The sequence below is a fragment of the Mixophyes fleayi genome, chromosome 3, assembly GCF_038048845.1.
Source record: "Mixophyes fleayi isolate aMixFle1 chromosome 3, aMixFle1.hap1, whole genome shotgun sequence".
NCBI lineage: Eukaryota > Metazoa > Chordata > Amphibia > Anura > Limnodynastidae > Mixophyes > Mixophyes fleayi.
In genome coordinates this window covers 259,562,756-259,578,411 of record NC_134404.1, presented here as the reverse complement: position 1 = coordinate 259,578,411, position 15,656 = coordinate 259,562,756, and the positions used below count along the sequence as shown (strand labels likewise).

The 15,656-nt window shown below is 36.2% G+C and overlaps 1 protein-coding gene across 4 annotated transcripts in view; it reads left to right on the top strand.

Moving 5' to 3' along the window:
• The window catches only part of SIPA1L2 (signal induced proliferation associated 1 like 2), a 364,597-nt gene extending 351,008 nt beyond the window's left edge, over positions 1 to 13,589 (top strand). For all 4 annotated transcript variants that reach the window (XM_075203505.1, XM_075203506.1, XM_075203503.1 and 1 more), the window contains 2 exons: positions 5,093 to 5,174; positions 11,749 to 13,589. In XM_075203505.1, coding sequence (XP_075059606.1) covers positions 5,093 to 5,174; positions 11,749 to 11,895 — 229 coding nt within the window. In that variant the 3' untranslated portion in view covers positions 11,896 to 13,589. The remainder of the gene's footprint in view (positions 1 to 5,092; positions 5,175 to 11,748) is intronic.
• Positions 13,590 to 15,656: the final 2,067 nt, after the last annotated feature.

Below are 15,656 nucleotides of genomic sequence, written 5' to 3'. Positions count from 1 at the left end.
AGTTGTGGTATTGTGGTGATCCTGTGAGTGTGTTTTATAAATGACACTCATAGTGTGTGCAGAGAAAAAAATTGTAAACCTGCTTGTGGTGTACTATGCAAATTTATCTTTACAGCACTTACAGTATTAAAATAAATTTCAACTGTTGTTTAAGGTACTAAAGTGTTTTTTTTTTACTAATTAATTTTATTGATTTATATTGTAAAACAATAGGAACAAAAAACAAATATGCGGAAAGAATCAGTTTACAAGTATTTCCATAAAGTAATAGTTTACAGGTATTTCTGTCAAATAATAGTATGGGGCTTGCCAATCACAGAGAGCTATATAGTGTAGCTCAGAGGTCTACAAATATTTTGTCTATAAGTTTGGGATGGAGGGAAGATTAACATAGCATATTTCCATCAGACAACAGTATTGTGTCCTGGCAATTTTTTTCCTCATACAGGGAAGAGTGTTTGATTTCCAACTCTGTGCAGTCAGCAATTTAACTGATTTATCCCAGTATGGAGGTATATATGGAGCAGCGATAAAGCCTTCTTCACGTTCACTGACTAATGCAACAATTTAGACAATATTTGGAAATGTCTTAATGTTTTGATCACTATTTTTTATCCAGAAATTTAACTTTTTATTGGCTATCAGTGTTACGATCATCTGTATTTCAAAGCTCAGGGAGAAGTGAGATGTTCCATAAGAGAACATAGCGGGCCTAATTCATCTTCAAACTCAATGTGAACGCAAATTGCACTTTTTAAAATCAGATGTAAATTGCACGCATGCCCGTATACAAGTACAAGTGGATCTCAAGAAACGTTTCCATTTAAATATGGGTATAAGTACATCTGGCTATACGGTACTTGCCATACGCACTCAGACAGAATGCAGTCCAGAATACACACAGAAATCCATTTCCAAGCATGCTTAGACCAATTTCACACAAATGTCTGAAGATGTATCAGGCCCAGTATGTCCACAAAGGAGTTTGAGTTATGCAGGGGAGCACTTTGAAGTTTTGTATGTTTCTACGAGCTAAACAACTATAATTGATGTCTGGAGTCTGAAGCCCTCTCAGCTTTAGGCTCCAGACAGCAAATGGGTGGGTCCAGTACCTAAATAATTCCTGATACTGTCCAGTGTGGTGAGCATAAGCATTACGGAGCAGATTTTGTTGGGTGAGTATTTATTAGCTTACCAACCAGAGCAGGAGAAAATCAGCAAAGAACATTACGTGTGCTAACGATAATAACGCTTTCCTTGCTGGCTGAAAGTAAAGTTTTATAGGACATAACACAGCCCTATCCCAACCCATACCATTGCTTTGTGGAGTACTGGTGACCTCTCTTGTTTAGACCTGGGTTTGTGGAAAGGCCACATTAGTAGAACACGTGTTTCAAGCTTGGTGAGGTGATATGGGCAATGCGAACCCACCCCCAAAGGGCACACCTAAGTGTGCAGGAAAAAAAGACATAATTCCCATCTATACTAAAGACAAACCAACTGAATCAATTACATTTTTAAGGTCATTTAAGTTATTATTAAAGCCCCAAAACAATGAACAGTTATAATGCCACCATAGTCATCCTGTGTAACACTGGACCATCCTTAACCATAGCAGCCAAAGCTAAAGCTAAAGGATTCTAAAATGTCATTATCCCCAAACTCCCAATCTAAAGGCAACAAACTCCAGCTTTAAAAAACATAGATGTGCTTCATAGCTACACCTGTTCTGGCTGAACAGTTTGTAAACCTGGAACATGGAATTTCCCATAATACAAATTACCAGATCCCAGTCTGGTCAGAGCTGGGCTCATTGAGCCTGATTCATCAAGGCATGTATCTGCCAAATTTGAGCATTACGTACACAAAATCACTCTGTGCATACCCAGTACCTGGAGATACGGCTGTGAACGCAGACCTGTCTGCTGATTCTTGCCATAGTGAACTTACAGTAGAGGCGTACCAAACTCAAGCGCACTCTGCCACGTCTGAATCCAGCTCTGGCCATCTCAAAGTTATTTGTTTTTCTGCTGTATCTCTTGCTTCAGCTAAAGGGCTAGTCTAAGTCCTGATCAGTAGTGTTGACAGTTTTGTATGCATGCTATAAAATGTATTTGCAATCACGAGCAACTGTAAAAATGTATTTTTTGCTCAGTAGACATTAACAACATACTAATAAATGTATTCCATTTAAAAAAACACATTTTTTAACTGTTTGATCATTTCTTTCTATGTTAATAACAGTTGACTTTAATTCAGAGCAGATTTCAAAAGCACACGTCTCTTGAGATCCGTGCCTTGATGAATTTCAGAGTGTGCAAAGCCTAAATGTGTGTAATACTAAACAGGGCATGCACTCAGAATACGTCAGGGACATTGTTTTTAATAGACAGGGCTAGTAACAATAGAGGGTAAACCATGCTACAATTGTCACTAAAGAATTGCAGGTGCTCCTATTATTCACCCTAGCACCACCTGTAGCAAGAGAAGCAATATAGAACTCCCCCAAGTGGCAACTTCATCTGTCCTGGTTCACTGTTTCGTGGGTGCCTTTCAATCTGATTGTCCTGCCATAATTTTGTTGTGTTTCAAAACTGTGTTCCCTTCAATCACTGGCTGATTGCTTTTAGTAAAAAGGAGCAAAACAAATAATGTTGGGTCAATTATAACTGACCACAACCCTAAATATCACAAGGAAAATTTCTACCCAGCCTGGTGTGGTAATGGCTAGTATAAAATGCTCTATTTCTCTAGTGTCAATGTGTAATAAACGAGAAGTCCACAGACACCATGCCAATTATATAGCCAAGGCTGCTCCAATGATTTTAGGACGATTCACAACATGGGTCCCCCCAAATCACAGTTGCCAGTCCTTGAACTTCCTAATGATTGGGTGCTTGCATTTAGTAGATAGGGTCACTGTACCACGTACCATATACCCTTACATAGAAAAATGTAATAAAACAAGATGTACACCAAGTGTCCATGATCTGTGATCTATGTTGACCAAATAAAAGCAGTAATACAGAACATGCATTTATATATATAATTGTTTCAAACTTTCTGAGTAAATTAATGTTATTGCATCTATCCCATTTTTTATTTTATTTTTTATTTTTTGTAAAATAAGATTTAAGATTAATTATACTTTTTATATTGCATGAACTTTCATTTTAGGTTTAGTGACCTTTTTTAAACCAAAAACAGTTTAAAATAACACATAAATTCTTCATCCAATATTTGTTTAGAAATATATTTTCAACATAAACTAAATTAATGTGTATTTTTTTAATATTCCTGACATTTAAATAATGTAACATTTCCCCGACCAAAAGGATGCATCACACCAGCAGGTTATATTTGTCTTATGTATGGTTAAATTATTTAATTTTATGTGACAGCCCATTAATGTACAAACATACTGTTTGCATAGCCTAGCCATAGTTTTATCACTGAACCATAACCAGGTTGTAAATAAATACATATTTCAAGCAGCAAATAAATGTATGTTTTCAGGACTTGAAAAGGAAAATCCTGAGGCTTCAGAATTGTTATTTGTTGGTATTTAGCAACATCACTATTCATCTTCTTGTCAGTTTGATGATTTTATATTTTCTTAGTGCCTTAGGTATTATATAAAGTTTTTTTTATGAAATCTGAATTGACATGTATATGTAAACTATAAGCAAAACACAACAAATCAAATTACACTATAGATCCAAATTATCGTAGATGATTTAATATAGTTGAAATATAGATACAGTTGAATATTTACACACATTGGCATTTTGGTTGGTCATTTTGGTCAAATCAGACATGCTTGTATTTGATCATTGAATTGAGTTGGCAGCAAGACTACCTTTACTACATGTGGCACCTTTCTGTGTGGAAGCTTTTTTGATATTGGACATAGTACATCTATTTCTGAATGGCCCATTTCATTTCAATTGCATTTCCACATGTGCGCTATTAACACTATTGAAATGAATGACCACAGTAAAATGAATTGGAAAACCTCAATGTTTTCTGTCTTCAATTACCAGCCAATGGGCTAGTTGAGGAATACTGTAGCATTTGGACACCCTGCTTGAGTTGTATGTTGCTTTCGTAGAACTTGGATGTTCCCAGTAATATTAATTTGCATTTCAATTAAAGACTTCTGAATCTCTATTGATATGGGTGAAAAACAATTAAGTCTGCTGGGGAGATACAAACACAAGCGAAAAATCACATGTCATATACTGCTTAGCTCCAGCAGGGTGTCCACATGTCAAACTGTTCTATAATTACCATGTCTGACTAATAATGGAAAACTTTATGGATGGGTTTTTTTTACCATTGATTTCAATGTGCCTATTTATTTCATTGCAACTATCTATTTCAAGGGAGGTTTTATATGTAGTGCACTGAAAACTCCTTTTAAATTAATGAGCACAATGAAATCAGTTGGAAATATCTAAGATTTTTAAACATGGCTAGTGAAATCACCCTTTTAAATTAAAGAGTTGGGACAAAGAAATCCAGTTTTTGTTAATCTCTATTGGTTTAAAAAAAGGTTTAAAAATTGCTGACTTTTTTAGCCAATAAAATCCTTTACTGTGTCTCACTCAATCACCCATTTCACTTGTCATTGCTCACAACCCAGAATAAAATCTATTTACTTACTGTAAATAATATTTATATTAGCAGTCTTACATTTACAGGAGCTTGTACATAGCAGATACCTGATATTGGTAATGTAAAAAACAATTTTGAAAAACATGTATGATTGTTGCTTTCTGCAAAAAAATTTAGTAAAACATATTTGTGAAACATTACAAATAAGCATATAAGTGCAATTTCTTTCATATGTAGACACATTTGCGGAATATTAAATGCCTTCACATCTCATACAGCTCATTAATTAATAATTTTCTACACTAAACTGAGATAAAATATTTAATTGCAGGGTATATGTGCTTCAGTTGTATAGACAGTGCAAATATAGCACAGTAATTGTCAGTAAATGTTAACTCTAATGTTTGGTATTTATCTTTTTATTTCTTTAATGTATATGTTATATGTTTTCTTTTCTTTATTGTAATTGTTCCAGACAGAGCACCTCGTCTACACTCACAGGCAAAGTGAACCAGCTAGAAGTGATTCTGAGAAAGCTACAAACAGACCTTCTTAAAGTAAGCACACCTATATGGGTTTTATTTCTCTAGGTTATGATGTTAAGAATAGATATGTTTTTTTGTTATATTTATATTAAACAATATCTCACATTTAAAGCAAGCAAAGGCTGGATATTATATAGTGTCAATTTGGCTATAAATATAAATACTATGTAGTCAAAAGTATTCAGGCACCACAAGGTACAAATACTTATGACTAATTTGGTGTAGCTCCACTCTTTGTAGCAATTACACTCTCCAATTGTCTGAGGAATCTTTCAACCCAGTATTAGTAGAATGGATCTGCAATTTGGTGACATTCTTTCACTAGAGTAGCAGGGAGATTAGCCACAACGCCCTTTATGAAATGGTATCTTACCATGATGGAACAAAAAAAGATCTCTCCCCAAAATGTTGAGAACACTAAATTGTCTAAAATATAAATATACAATTCACTGTTGAGAATTCCAACTGCAACAATGGGGCCCAATCCAAGATATGAGAAACACATCCACTCCATGATGCTACCTCCATTAAATTTCACAGTTTACACTACGCACTGGGAGAGGTAGCATTGCCCTGGCATCTGCCACACCCATAAATAATACACACATTACAATCACCATAAAAGTGATATTCTTCAGATAACAATAAACAACGCAATTATTTTACAATGAGAGTCACATCAGGTTTACGACCAATGCGAGATGCTGCAGGAAGAATCCTACTTATTGGTTACACTGTTGTAGACCACTCATAATGAAGAGTTGAACACCAGGCCATGTCCCTACATGTTTCTTCACACAGGACTTTGTCAAGGAGATGTACTGGTATCAGGCGTTCTATGTCTATAAAGTAATATGTCTGAGCATTAACCAATTTATAAGGACTAGTGAGTAAATCACAATTAGCCAAATAGATAACAGTGTTCAATAACAAACAGCATCTTTAAAGCCTCATATAAATTAATTTTACAAGGGTCTTTACCGCTGCTTAACCAATCAGAATTACTACATTTATGTCCACTCTTATTCAAGGTGGACCAATGGCCATTAACAAACATGAATTTCTGGACCAAACAGTTTCCCTGAAAAACAGCACTCAAAAAAGATGCCCTAAATATATATAAGTTTATTAAATGACTCATATAAACATCAAGGGGCATATTCAATTAGCTTGGCGGCCCGCAGCTACACGGCCACTGTGCTTTACTCAGAGTTCTATGGTACTGCAATAACGTGAATTTCCCTTCGCAACACTATGGGGTGTGAAGGAAAATCGGTCTTATTGGGGTACAGCATATTACTGTCGTGGGCCGTTCCGGCGCGTAATTGTGGACCACCAAGCTAATTGAATATGCCCCCAAGAGTCAAAACATTATCAGAGGTTACTGATGTACTAATGCATTTATCTGTGGTAGGGGTTAATCATCATCATCATCATCAACATTTATTTATATAGCGCCAGCAAATTCCGTAGCGCTTTACAATTGGGAACAAACATTAATAAGACAATACTGGGTAATACATACAGACAGAGAGGTAAGAGAACCCTGCTCGAAAGCTTACAATCTATAGGACAATGGGAGTTAGAAACACAAGGGCATGTGCTACATCATATTGCACAATGGACCAGCCAGACTGCAAAGGTAAAAGTACTGAGTGTGTGTGTGTGTGTGCGTGCTAACAACACAGTGTCCTCCACCTAATAACCAGGAACACAATCACGTGGATGGAAGTAACCAGGAACACAATCGCATGGATGGAAATAACCAGGAGCACACTGGCATGGATGGAAATAACCAGGAACACACTGAGATGGATGGAAATAACCAGGAACACACTGGCATGGATGGAAATAACCAGGAACACACTGACATGGATGGAAATAACCAGGAAGACACTGGCATGGATTGAAGTAACCAGGAACACACTGGCATGGATGGAAATAGCCAGGAACACACTGGCATGGATGGAAATAACCATGAACACACTGGAATGGATAGAAATAACCAGGAACACACTGGCATGAATGCAAATAACCAGGAACACACTGGCATGGATGAAAATAACCAAGAACACACTGGCATGGATGGAAATAACCAGGAACACACTGGCATGGATCGAAATAACCAGGAACACACTGGCATGGATGGAAGTAACCAGGAACACACTGACATGGATGGAAGTAACCAGGAACACACTGGCATGGAAGGAAATAGCCAGGAACACACTGGCATGGATGGAAATAACCAGGAACACAATCGCATGGATGGAAATAACCAGCAACACACTGGCATGACTGGAAATAACCAGGAACACACTGGCATGGATGGAAATAACCAGGAACACACTGGCATGGATGGAAGTAACCAGAAACACACTGACATGGATGTAAGTTACCAGGAACACACTGGCATGGATGGAAATAGCCAGGAACACACATGCATGGATGGAATTAACCCAGGAACACACTGACCGGATGGAAATAACCAGGAACACACTGACATGGTTTGAAATAACCAACAACACAATGGCGTGGATAGGGCAGGCAGAACACTGTAGAGAAATTTATTTGGAGCAGAATGGAGAAGCCAGGGAGCCAACTTGACAGATAAGAGACTTAATTTTACTGGCAACCTCTCGCTGTCAGAAGTGCCATATATATAAAAGAGGCAATAGTGGGGCGTGGAAGGCAGAAGCCAATGATGTGAAGGCAGAATCCATATTTAGGCGTTACTGTGCATGCCTGAAAAAAACAATATGGCGCCCATTCTTGCTCACAAAAAAGAAGGAGATCCCAGGCGCCACCTGAAGACTAAAGTGAAGCGTGTCTGACCCCTGTAAGAGCACCGGAGGGTCTGGCTTGTGACAGCTGCTGCCAGGGGTCCGTCTGATTGTTATAAGGGGGAAGCCTGTAAATAAAATGAGTTGCAAGAAGGGAGACAACTGGGACGGTTGCGGAAACAAAAGTATCTGTTAAGTGCAGTGGAGATATCATTGTATGGGGAGGTGAAGGTCAAAGATACTAATGAGGAGGTAAGGAAATGGGCAATGGTCATGGAGAGTAAAGGTAGAAATGAAGTGGAGAGTTATGAGATGGAGAAGAGTAAAGTGTGCATATAGTAATGTTGTCTTGGGGAGTGAATTAAAGTTGCTATAGGTAGAGTAGCGAGGACATGAAATAAAGAATAGAGATCAGGAGAGGAGTAGTAATAATATTAAAATGAGAGGAGTAAATGAGTGTACAATGGATGGATGTCGGTCAGAGGATGGATATAAGTTGGTGATTAAATGACTAGATTGTTCCCAACGGAGAATAAGGTATTATCTGGATGGCAGGTATAGATAGTGAGTGGAAGTGTGCAGCAGGTGGTGAAATAGGAAAGAATAGTAGTTGGTGGGAAATATTGAAGTATTAGAATAATTGTATGGTAAAATAAGCTTAAATAGATGGTAGGTGGTAATATATAATACGGAGGTTAAATACTGATATATAGCTATAAAATGGTATAGCTTGTGGACAAGGTAATTGCACAGTGGGTGAAGAGATAGGGGCAGGTGTAAGTAACAGATGATGATGAACATCCAAACTAGCACACTGCTTTAAATCAGAGGTATGCAAATGATTTGCAGGCACTTTAGACTTTAGTACACACAAGGCCATAGATTAGGATTTGTAGAGCATGTTGTAACAAATATATTTTTTAAAAAATGTTTTTGTACGCATGTTGGGAATTTTTTGCTGCTGTATTAGCGAGGTCATTCAAGTTGTAACATATAAAATAAAACAAATCTACTTACTCAAAAAACAAGAAGATGCAGTTCCTTGGTCATAGTCACAGCCGTGTCTTCCTTTTACAGAGTATTAATAAGGACTTAATAATATATTATATTATATTATATAATATATTATATATTATATTAATAATATATTAAAAACGGAGCCTATTGTCTTTTGTATTTTGTAATAAGCATGACAGGTTCACTCATGCAGATTAAGAGGTATTGGAAATCTGCTCACAAAAAACACCAGAGAATAGAATATACAAAAATTGACATAAAAGGGTATTAATGCACAAGTAACATAATCATCATCATCATCACCATTTAATTATATAGTGCCACTAATTCCGCAGCGCTGTACAGAGAACTCACTTACATTAGTCCCTGCCCTAGTCCCTGCCCCATTGGAGCTTACAGTCTAAATTCCCTAACACACACACATACAGACACACACAGACTAGGGTCAAGTTGTTAGCAGCCAATTAACCTACCAGTATGTTTTGGGAGTGTGGGAGTTAACCGAAGCACCCGCAGGAAACCCACGCAAACACGGGAAAAACATACAAACTTCTCACAGCTGTAAGGCAGAAGTGCTAAACACTTAGCCACCGTGCTGCCCATTACACATGATCATCATCATCAACAACATTTATTTATATAGCGCCAGCAGATTCCGTAGCGCTTTACAATTGGGACATTGTAAGAGCCTATTATATTTTATATTCTGTAATAAACATTACAAAAATGCTTGTGTTAATTACGAGGCATTGCAAACCTCTTCACATAAACAAAAAAATAAATAAAATATACTTAATATAAAACACAATGTAATAAAAAGTGCATTAATACATAAAATGCTCAGTAATTGCACTTCCTCTCCTGGTATTGGTAATATAATTAAACATTATTTTTAAAATAAATTATATATAATTATATTTAATCATCCCCCTTCTCCACCGCTCACAGTTCTTAATCCTTTAGAGTGATGAAGTTGTCAGCAGATGTTCCTCTATTTTGGTTCTTTGTCTTTCTGTTTTTAGTTTGGTGGATTGGTCCCAGAGTGGCTAATTATTGGTGTTTCTTCAGAGTGAAGTAGATACTTGGTGATATTCCTCTTGTTGGGTATTGGTGCACTTGTTCCGTGGATAAGTCCTGAAGTAGTTTGTCCTCCGCCTTGTACAGGGCCCGGATGTCCCAGGAGGTGGATGATTTAAGGAAAACATTGTTTTTCAATCTACAGGCTCATACTCCATTTAATTCTCGTAAGCAGTATTCCTAAGGGATTTGTTGGTGTTTATTCTCACTGAGGAGGATTTTCATCTATTTTTTCACATCAGGATAAGGGTCTATCCCTTTTGTGGAACTTTCCTCCATATTATTGCTCTGTATTTGACTTTACTACCCTATGTTTGTGTTTTCTTTTGTTTTTGAGCAACATATGTCTAGGGTGCATGTGCATCCACATGTGAAATTTGAGCTCTCTTTTCTGGGAAGAGACAGCTCTCTTTCAGGTATACTTTTCTGCCATTAATTGATGTTGTGAGAAGTTAGTGGTTCTATGTAAAGCTAGGGCTGCTTTTTTCTATACATTAACGCCATTTCTGTTCACTTTTCTGCTATATAATACTCCCCTATGTGTCTTGTTATTAACACTATAGGTAAACTAATCAAAAGCACATTTACCATTGTGGATTTACCTGTGGTCTGTTTCATACAACAAGGATCTGCTAGTCACTGAAATATAATTATATACCATTCTGGAGCTTTTTGCTACTACAAAGAGAAATCTTAATATTATTTCCAAGGAAGGATTTACAGAGTCAAGAGTACTCGTCAGCTGTTTATACTACGGATTATGAATGCAACTTAAATCCTAACTGAAACTATATATATATATGTTCAGCAATTATCATTGGGATTCTATATTTGACCTGTATTAAATAATGTGTGATTTTTATGATATTTAGGCTGCAGATTATTTTATATGAATATATTTAATATATGATATAGTAACATTTTTTAATAAAACATGTCTTATATAGTGATAAGGATATTGATGTGTATGATTTTAGGTCTACACTCAGTGTTTCCTTATATGTACATGCAATTTTATCCTCAACACTTTCATTCCAATAACTGAAGATGGAGTTGCATAACTCCTTGCATCCTCTCACCTCATAACCTGTCTACTTGACCCTTCTGACCTACCACACACTCATTCAACCACACTAGTTCCTGCTTTAACCAAATTGTGAAACCTTTCCCTCTCCGTAGGTATTTTCCTTGGCCAATGAAATCACAGTGTCCCATGACGTACTTTAATCAAAATCAGGTAGATCCTTCAGGACTTAAATTTAAAGCAACTGAATTGGTACACACTGATCCATAAGATGGTGGTAGGTTACTAATATTAGCTCAGAGGGAAACTTTCTGGATCCTGACATTACAGGGCAGATTCAATTAGTGGGATTTGCAGAAAATCTCTGCTGATTTTTTCTTGCAGCTCATGGAAAAAAAAAATCAGCAAAAAAATTACCGTTGTAATGGTAATAATGCGCAGCTGCTAATTGAATCTACCCCCACTAGTTTAAACTTATTGGTAGATACTTGAAGGTATTGATCTCATTTTTCATATAATTTTTTGGCTGCTATATATTCTTTCAGAATTCTTAATAATTTATTTTAAAAATAATGTTTCATTATATTATCAATACCAGGAGAGGAAGTGCAATTACAAAGGGAGTATTACACAGTCTACAGGCATTAGAATTCATTGTTACTCTATTTCTGTTATTTTTTGTTTTTAGGAAAAAGAAGACAAGGCAATGTTACAGGCCGAAGTGCATCATTTACGCCAATATAACATAAGACTACAAGAGGAGTCTCAAACAGCTTCTGCCCAGCTACGAAAATTCAGAGAATGGTTTTTTAATTCAGTGGATAAGAAAACCTAACATCATTAAATACCACATAATAATATAACAGTAGGAAAAATGTAAATTAACATGGTAATATAATGTGACTTATTTCAGGTAATAATGCTTTGTATCAACATTCAGAAAAAAGGATAACTAAACCTGTCTATGAATATCACCTCGGTTTACTGAATTGTTGAGAATATGAGAATCAAAGATGAATGTAAAACTTGCTGTCCTTGAGAGATTTTCAAATGTAATGCTTACTCCTCATTACAGGAGTGCACCTGAATTGCCACATACTGTGTGTTCTTTGGGAAGATGCCAATCTTGCATTAAATGGTGCTCTGACATATGTAAATCATATTGTAATAGCAATAAAGAATATAAATATATGGTCTGTAAGCACATACTTGTGTTTCCCAGTAGTACAGATATAGTCTACACCTCTGCTGATTAAGCTGAATCACAAGTTATTTATTTGCTGAAAGACACAGTGCCTGGTAGTGTTTTATATGCAGTGTAAACAGATTGGGAGCTCTTTACTCCACAGATAATAATTTGTATAGCTGTTGTACCATTAATAAGAAAAGGAAGTATAGCTGATTATTTATTTTGTGGGGATGTTTACTGTTGGTAACTAATTAATTAAACAAATACATTTTCTGTATATAACATTTTGACCATATATTGTGTTTAATACTACTTAAATTATTATTCAACAAAAATATAATATTGTTGCTTTGCTTCATCTGTACTGACCATTTCAAATGACTGAGACACTGTTTCTCTGCTTTAGCAGGATTTGATTATATAATTCCTTAGCATACCAATCTGGCACTACTAGTACATTGTTAATTTGTATGTTATAGTATTTTTAACTGTCAATTTCAGGTGAACATATTTTATTGGTTTTCAGATATATTTAAAAAGGAAAGTGTAATTGTAGTTTTAGGATGGATTTAGTATTTGTATATAAAGCACAAGAATATGATTGACTCATCATATTCACAGTGGTATGATGCAAATCTTCACTTTGCAAAAGATCATTGTAATAAAAGAAAATATATAGTAGAAGTTTATTCTTGACTTTCATTCTTTGTCATATCTTATTATTACCGTTTTAAGTCTGCAAAAAATGTGAAGGGATAACATAAATCATTTACTGGCACTGGTAGATAAGTTTATTTGTTTATAAAGAAGGTTTTGCAAAGAATGATTAAAGTAAAATTGTCTAATGTATTAAACAATTTTTGTATGTGCACATTTCATTAGTCAGTTCCCATTAGATAATGCTTTTCTATTTCAATGCACTTGTCAAAATATGTTTGTTTCATGTGACGCAGGTGTCTAGAAAAACGCATTGAGAGCATAAGTGGTATACTAGGGGCTAAAATTACTAAAGTGCTTTGGAACATTTGAAATCTTGATATGTAATTCCTACAATTATTTTAGGAGGTAGATGTTAAATCCTAAATTGTCCGTCTTGCACCTAAGCAGATTTAGCCTAAATAATTGTCATATTTACAATGTATTATTAGTCATTTCTTTATTGCAGGTGACTTTAAAATACTAAATTTGAATGCAATATTGTATGTGACAATGCACCTTCAACATTTTCTCTGAGAAATGTTTGCAATAATAAGCTTTTAATGTTTTAATAATGTTTGGAAACATGTTCTGTTGTACTAGAGTTTTGATGTATGTTAAAATAAAATCAATTAATTTCATAATGCCTTTTTATCTTTCTTTTATTGACAAGATTCAAATTACATGTTATTTACATGTTATTATTTATCAAGTCCACCATTTGCATGTACAATCGTGGCCAAAAGACACAAGTATTGGCTTTCACAAAGTTTGCTGCTTCAGTGTTTTTAGACCTTTTTGTCAGATGTTGCTATGGTATACTGAAGTAAAATTACAAGCATTTCATAAGTGTCAAAGGCGTTTATTGACAATTACATTAAGTTTATGCAAAGAGTCAATATTTGCAGTGTTTACTTTTCTTTTTGAAGACCTCTGCAATTCGCCCTAGCATGCTGTCATTTTACTTCTGGGCCACATACTGACTGATGGCCGTCCTTTCTTGCCTAATCAGTGCTTGGAGTTTGCCAGAATTTGTAGGTTTTTGTTTGTCCACCTGCCTCTTGAGGATTGACCACAAGTTCTCAATGGGATTAAGGTCTTGGGAGTTTCCTGGCCATGGACCTATAATTTCAATGTTTTGATCCCCGAGCCACTTAGTTATCACTTTTGCCTTATGGTAAGGTGCTCCATCATGCTGGAAAAGTCATTATTCGTCACCAAAGTGTTCTTGGATGGTTGGGAGAAGTTGCTTTGGAGGATGTTTTGATACCATTCTTTATTTATGGCTGTGTTCTTAGGTAAAATTTTGAGTGAGCCCACTCACTTGGCTGAGAAGCAACCCCACACATGAATGGTCTCAGGATGCTTTACCTTTTGGCATGACACAGGACTGATGGTAGCGCTAACCTTTTCTTCTCTAGACAAGCTTTTTTCCAGATGCCTCTAACAATCTGAAAGTAGATTCATTAGAGATAATGACTTTACCCCGGTCCCCAGCAGTCCAATCCCTGTACCTTTTACAGAATATCAGTCTGTGCCTAATGTTTATCCTGGAGAGAAGTGGCTTCTTTGCTGGCCTTCTTGACACCAGGACATCCTCCAAAGGTCTTCGCCTCATTGTGCGTGCAGATGCACTCACACCTGCCTGCTGCCATTCCTGAGCAAGCTCTGCATTGGTGGTGCCCCGATCCCGCAGCTGTATCAAATTTAGGATACGGTCCTGACGCTTGCTGGGCGTTCTTGGGCGCCTTGAAGCCTTCTTCACAACTATTGAACCTCTCTCCTTAAAGTTCTTGATGATCCAATAAATGGTTGATGTTGGCGCTATCTTACTAGCAGCAATATTCTTGCCTGGGAAGCTCTTTTTGTGCAAAGAAATGATGACTGCACGTGTTTCCTTGTAACAGAGGAAGAACAATGATTTCAAGCACCACCCTCCTTTTAAAGTTTCCAGTCTGTTATTCTAACTCAATCAGTATGACAGAGTGATCTCCAGCCTTGTCCTCGTCAACACTCTGACCTGTGTTAACGAGAGAATCACTGACCTGATGTCAGCTGGTCCTTTTGTGGCAGAGCTGAACTGCATTGGAAATGTTTTTGGGATAAAGTTCATTGTCATGGCAAAGAGGGACTTTGAAATTAATTGCAATTCTTCTGATCACTCTTCATGACATTCTGGAGTGTATTCAAATTGCCATCATAAAAACTGAGGCAGCAGACTTTGTGAAAAATAATATTTGTGTCATTCTCAAAACTTTTGGCCATAACTGTATGTCACAGAATCTCAATCCCCATTATTTTCATCACATGGAGTAGATAACATATGTTCAATTTGTCATCACATGTCACATTAATCTCATTCGGTCCCACATGTTTTAGCATACACATTGTTCAAGTAAAGTGGTATGTTATCATTTTGACCACACAATACTAAATATTGCTATATTTGTACCATTCCAGGTCATGGTTCACTAAATGAACTTGTATTTATTTCTTAGGTATTTAACAGTTTACTATTTATTTACACATTTATGACACATGTTCTGTAGGCCCTACCCAAATGAGCTTACAATATAAAATGCGTGAGGAACATTTGATAGATAAGATAGGGGTAATAACAATTGTAGCTGCTAGTGGGGAAAGTGTGAGTGACTTATTGTAACAGGCCTATCAAAATGGCCACTGAGCTCTATTTTTGTTGTATTTGTACT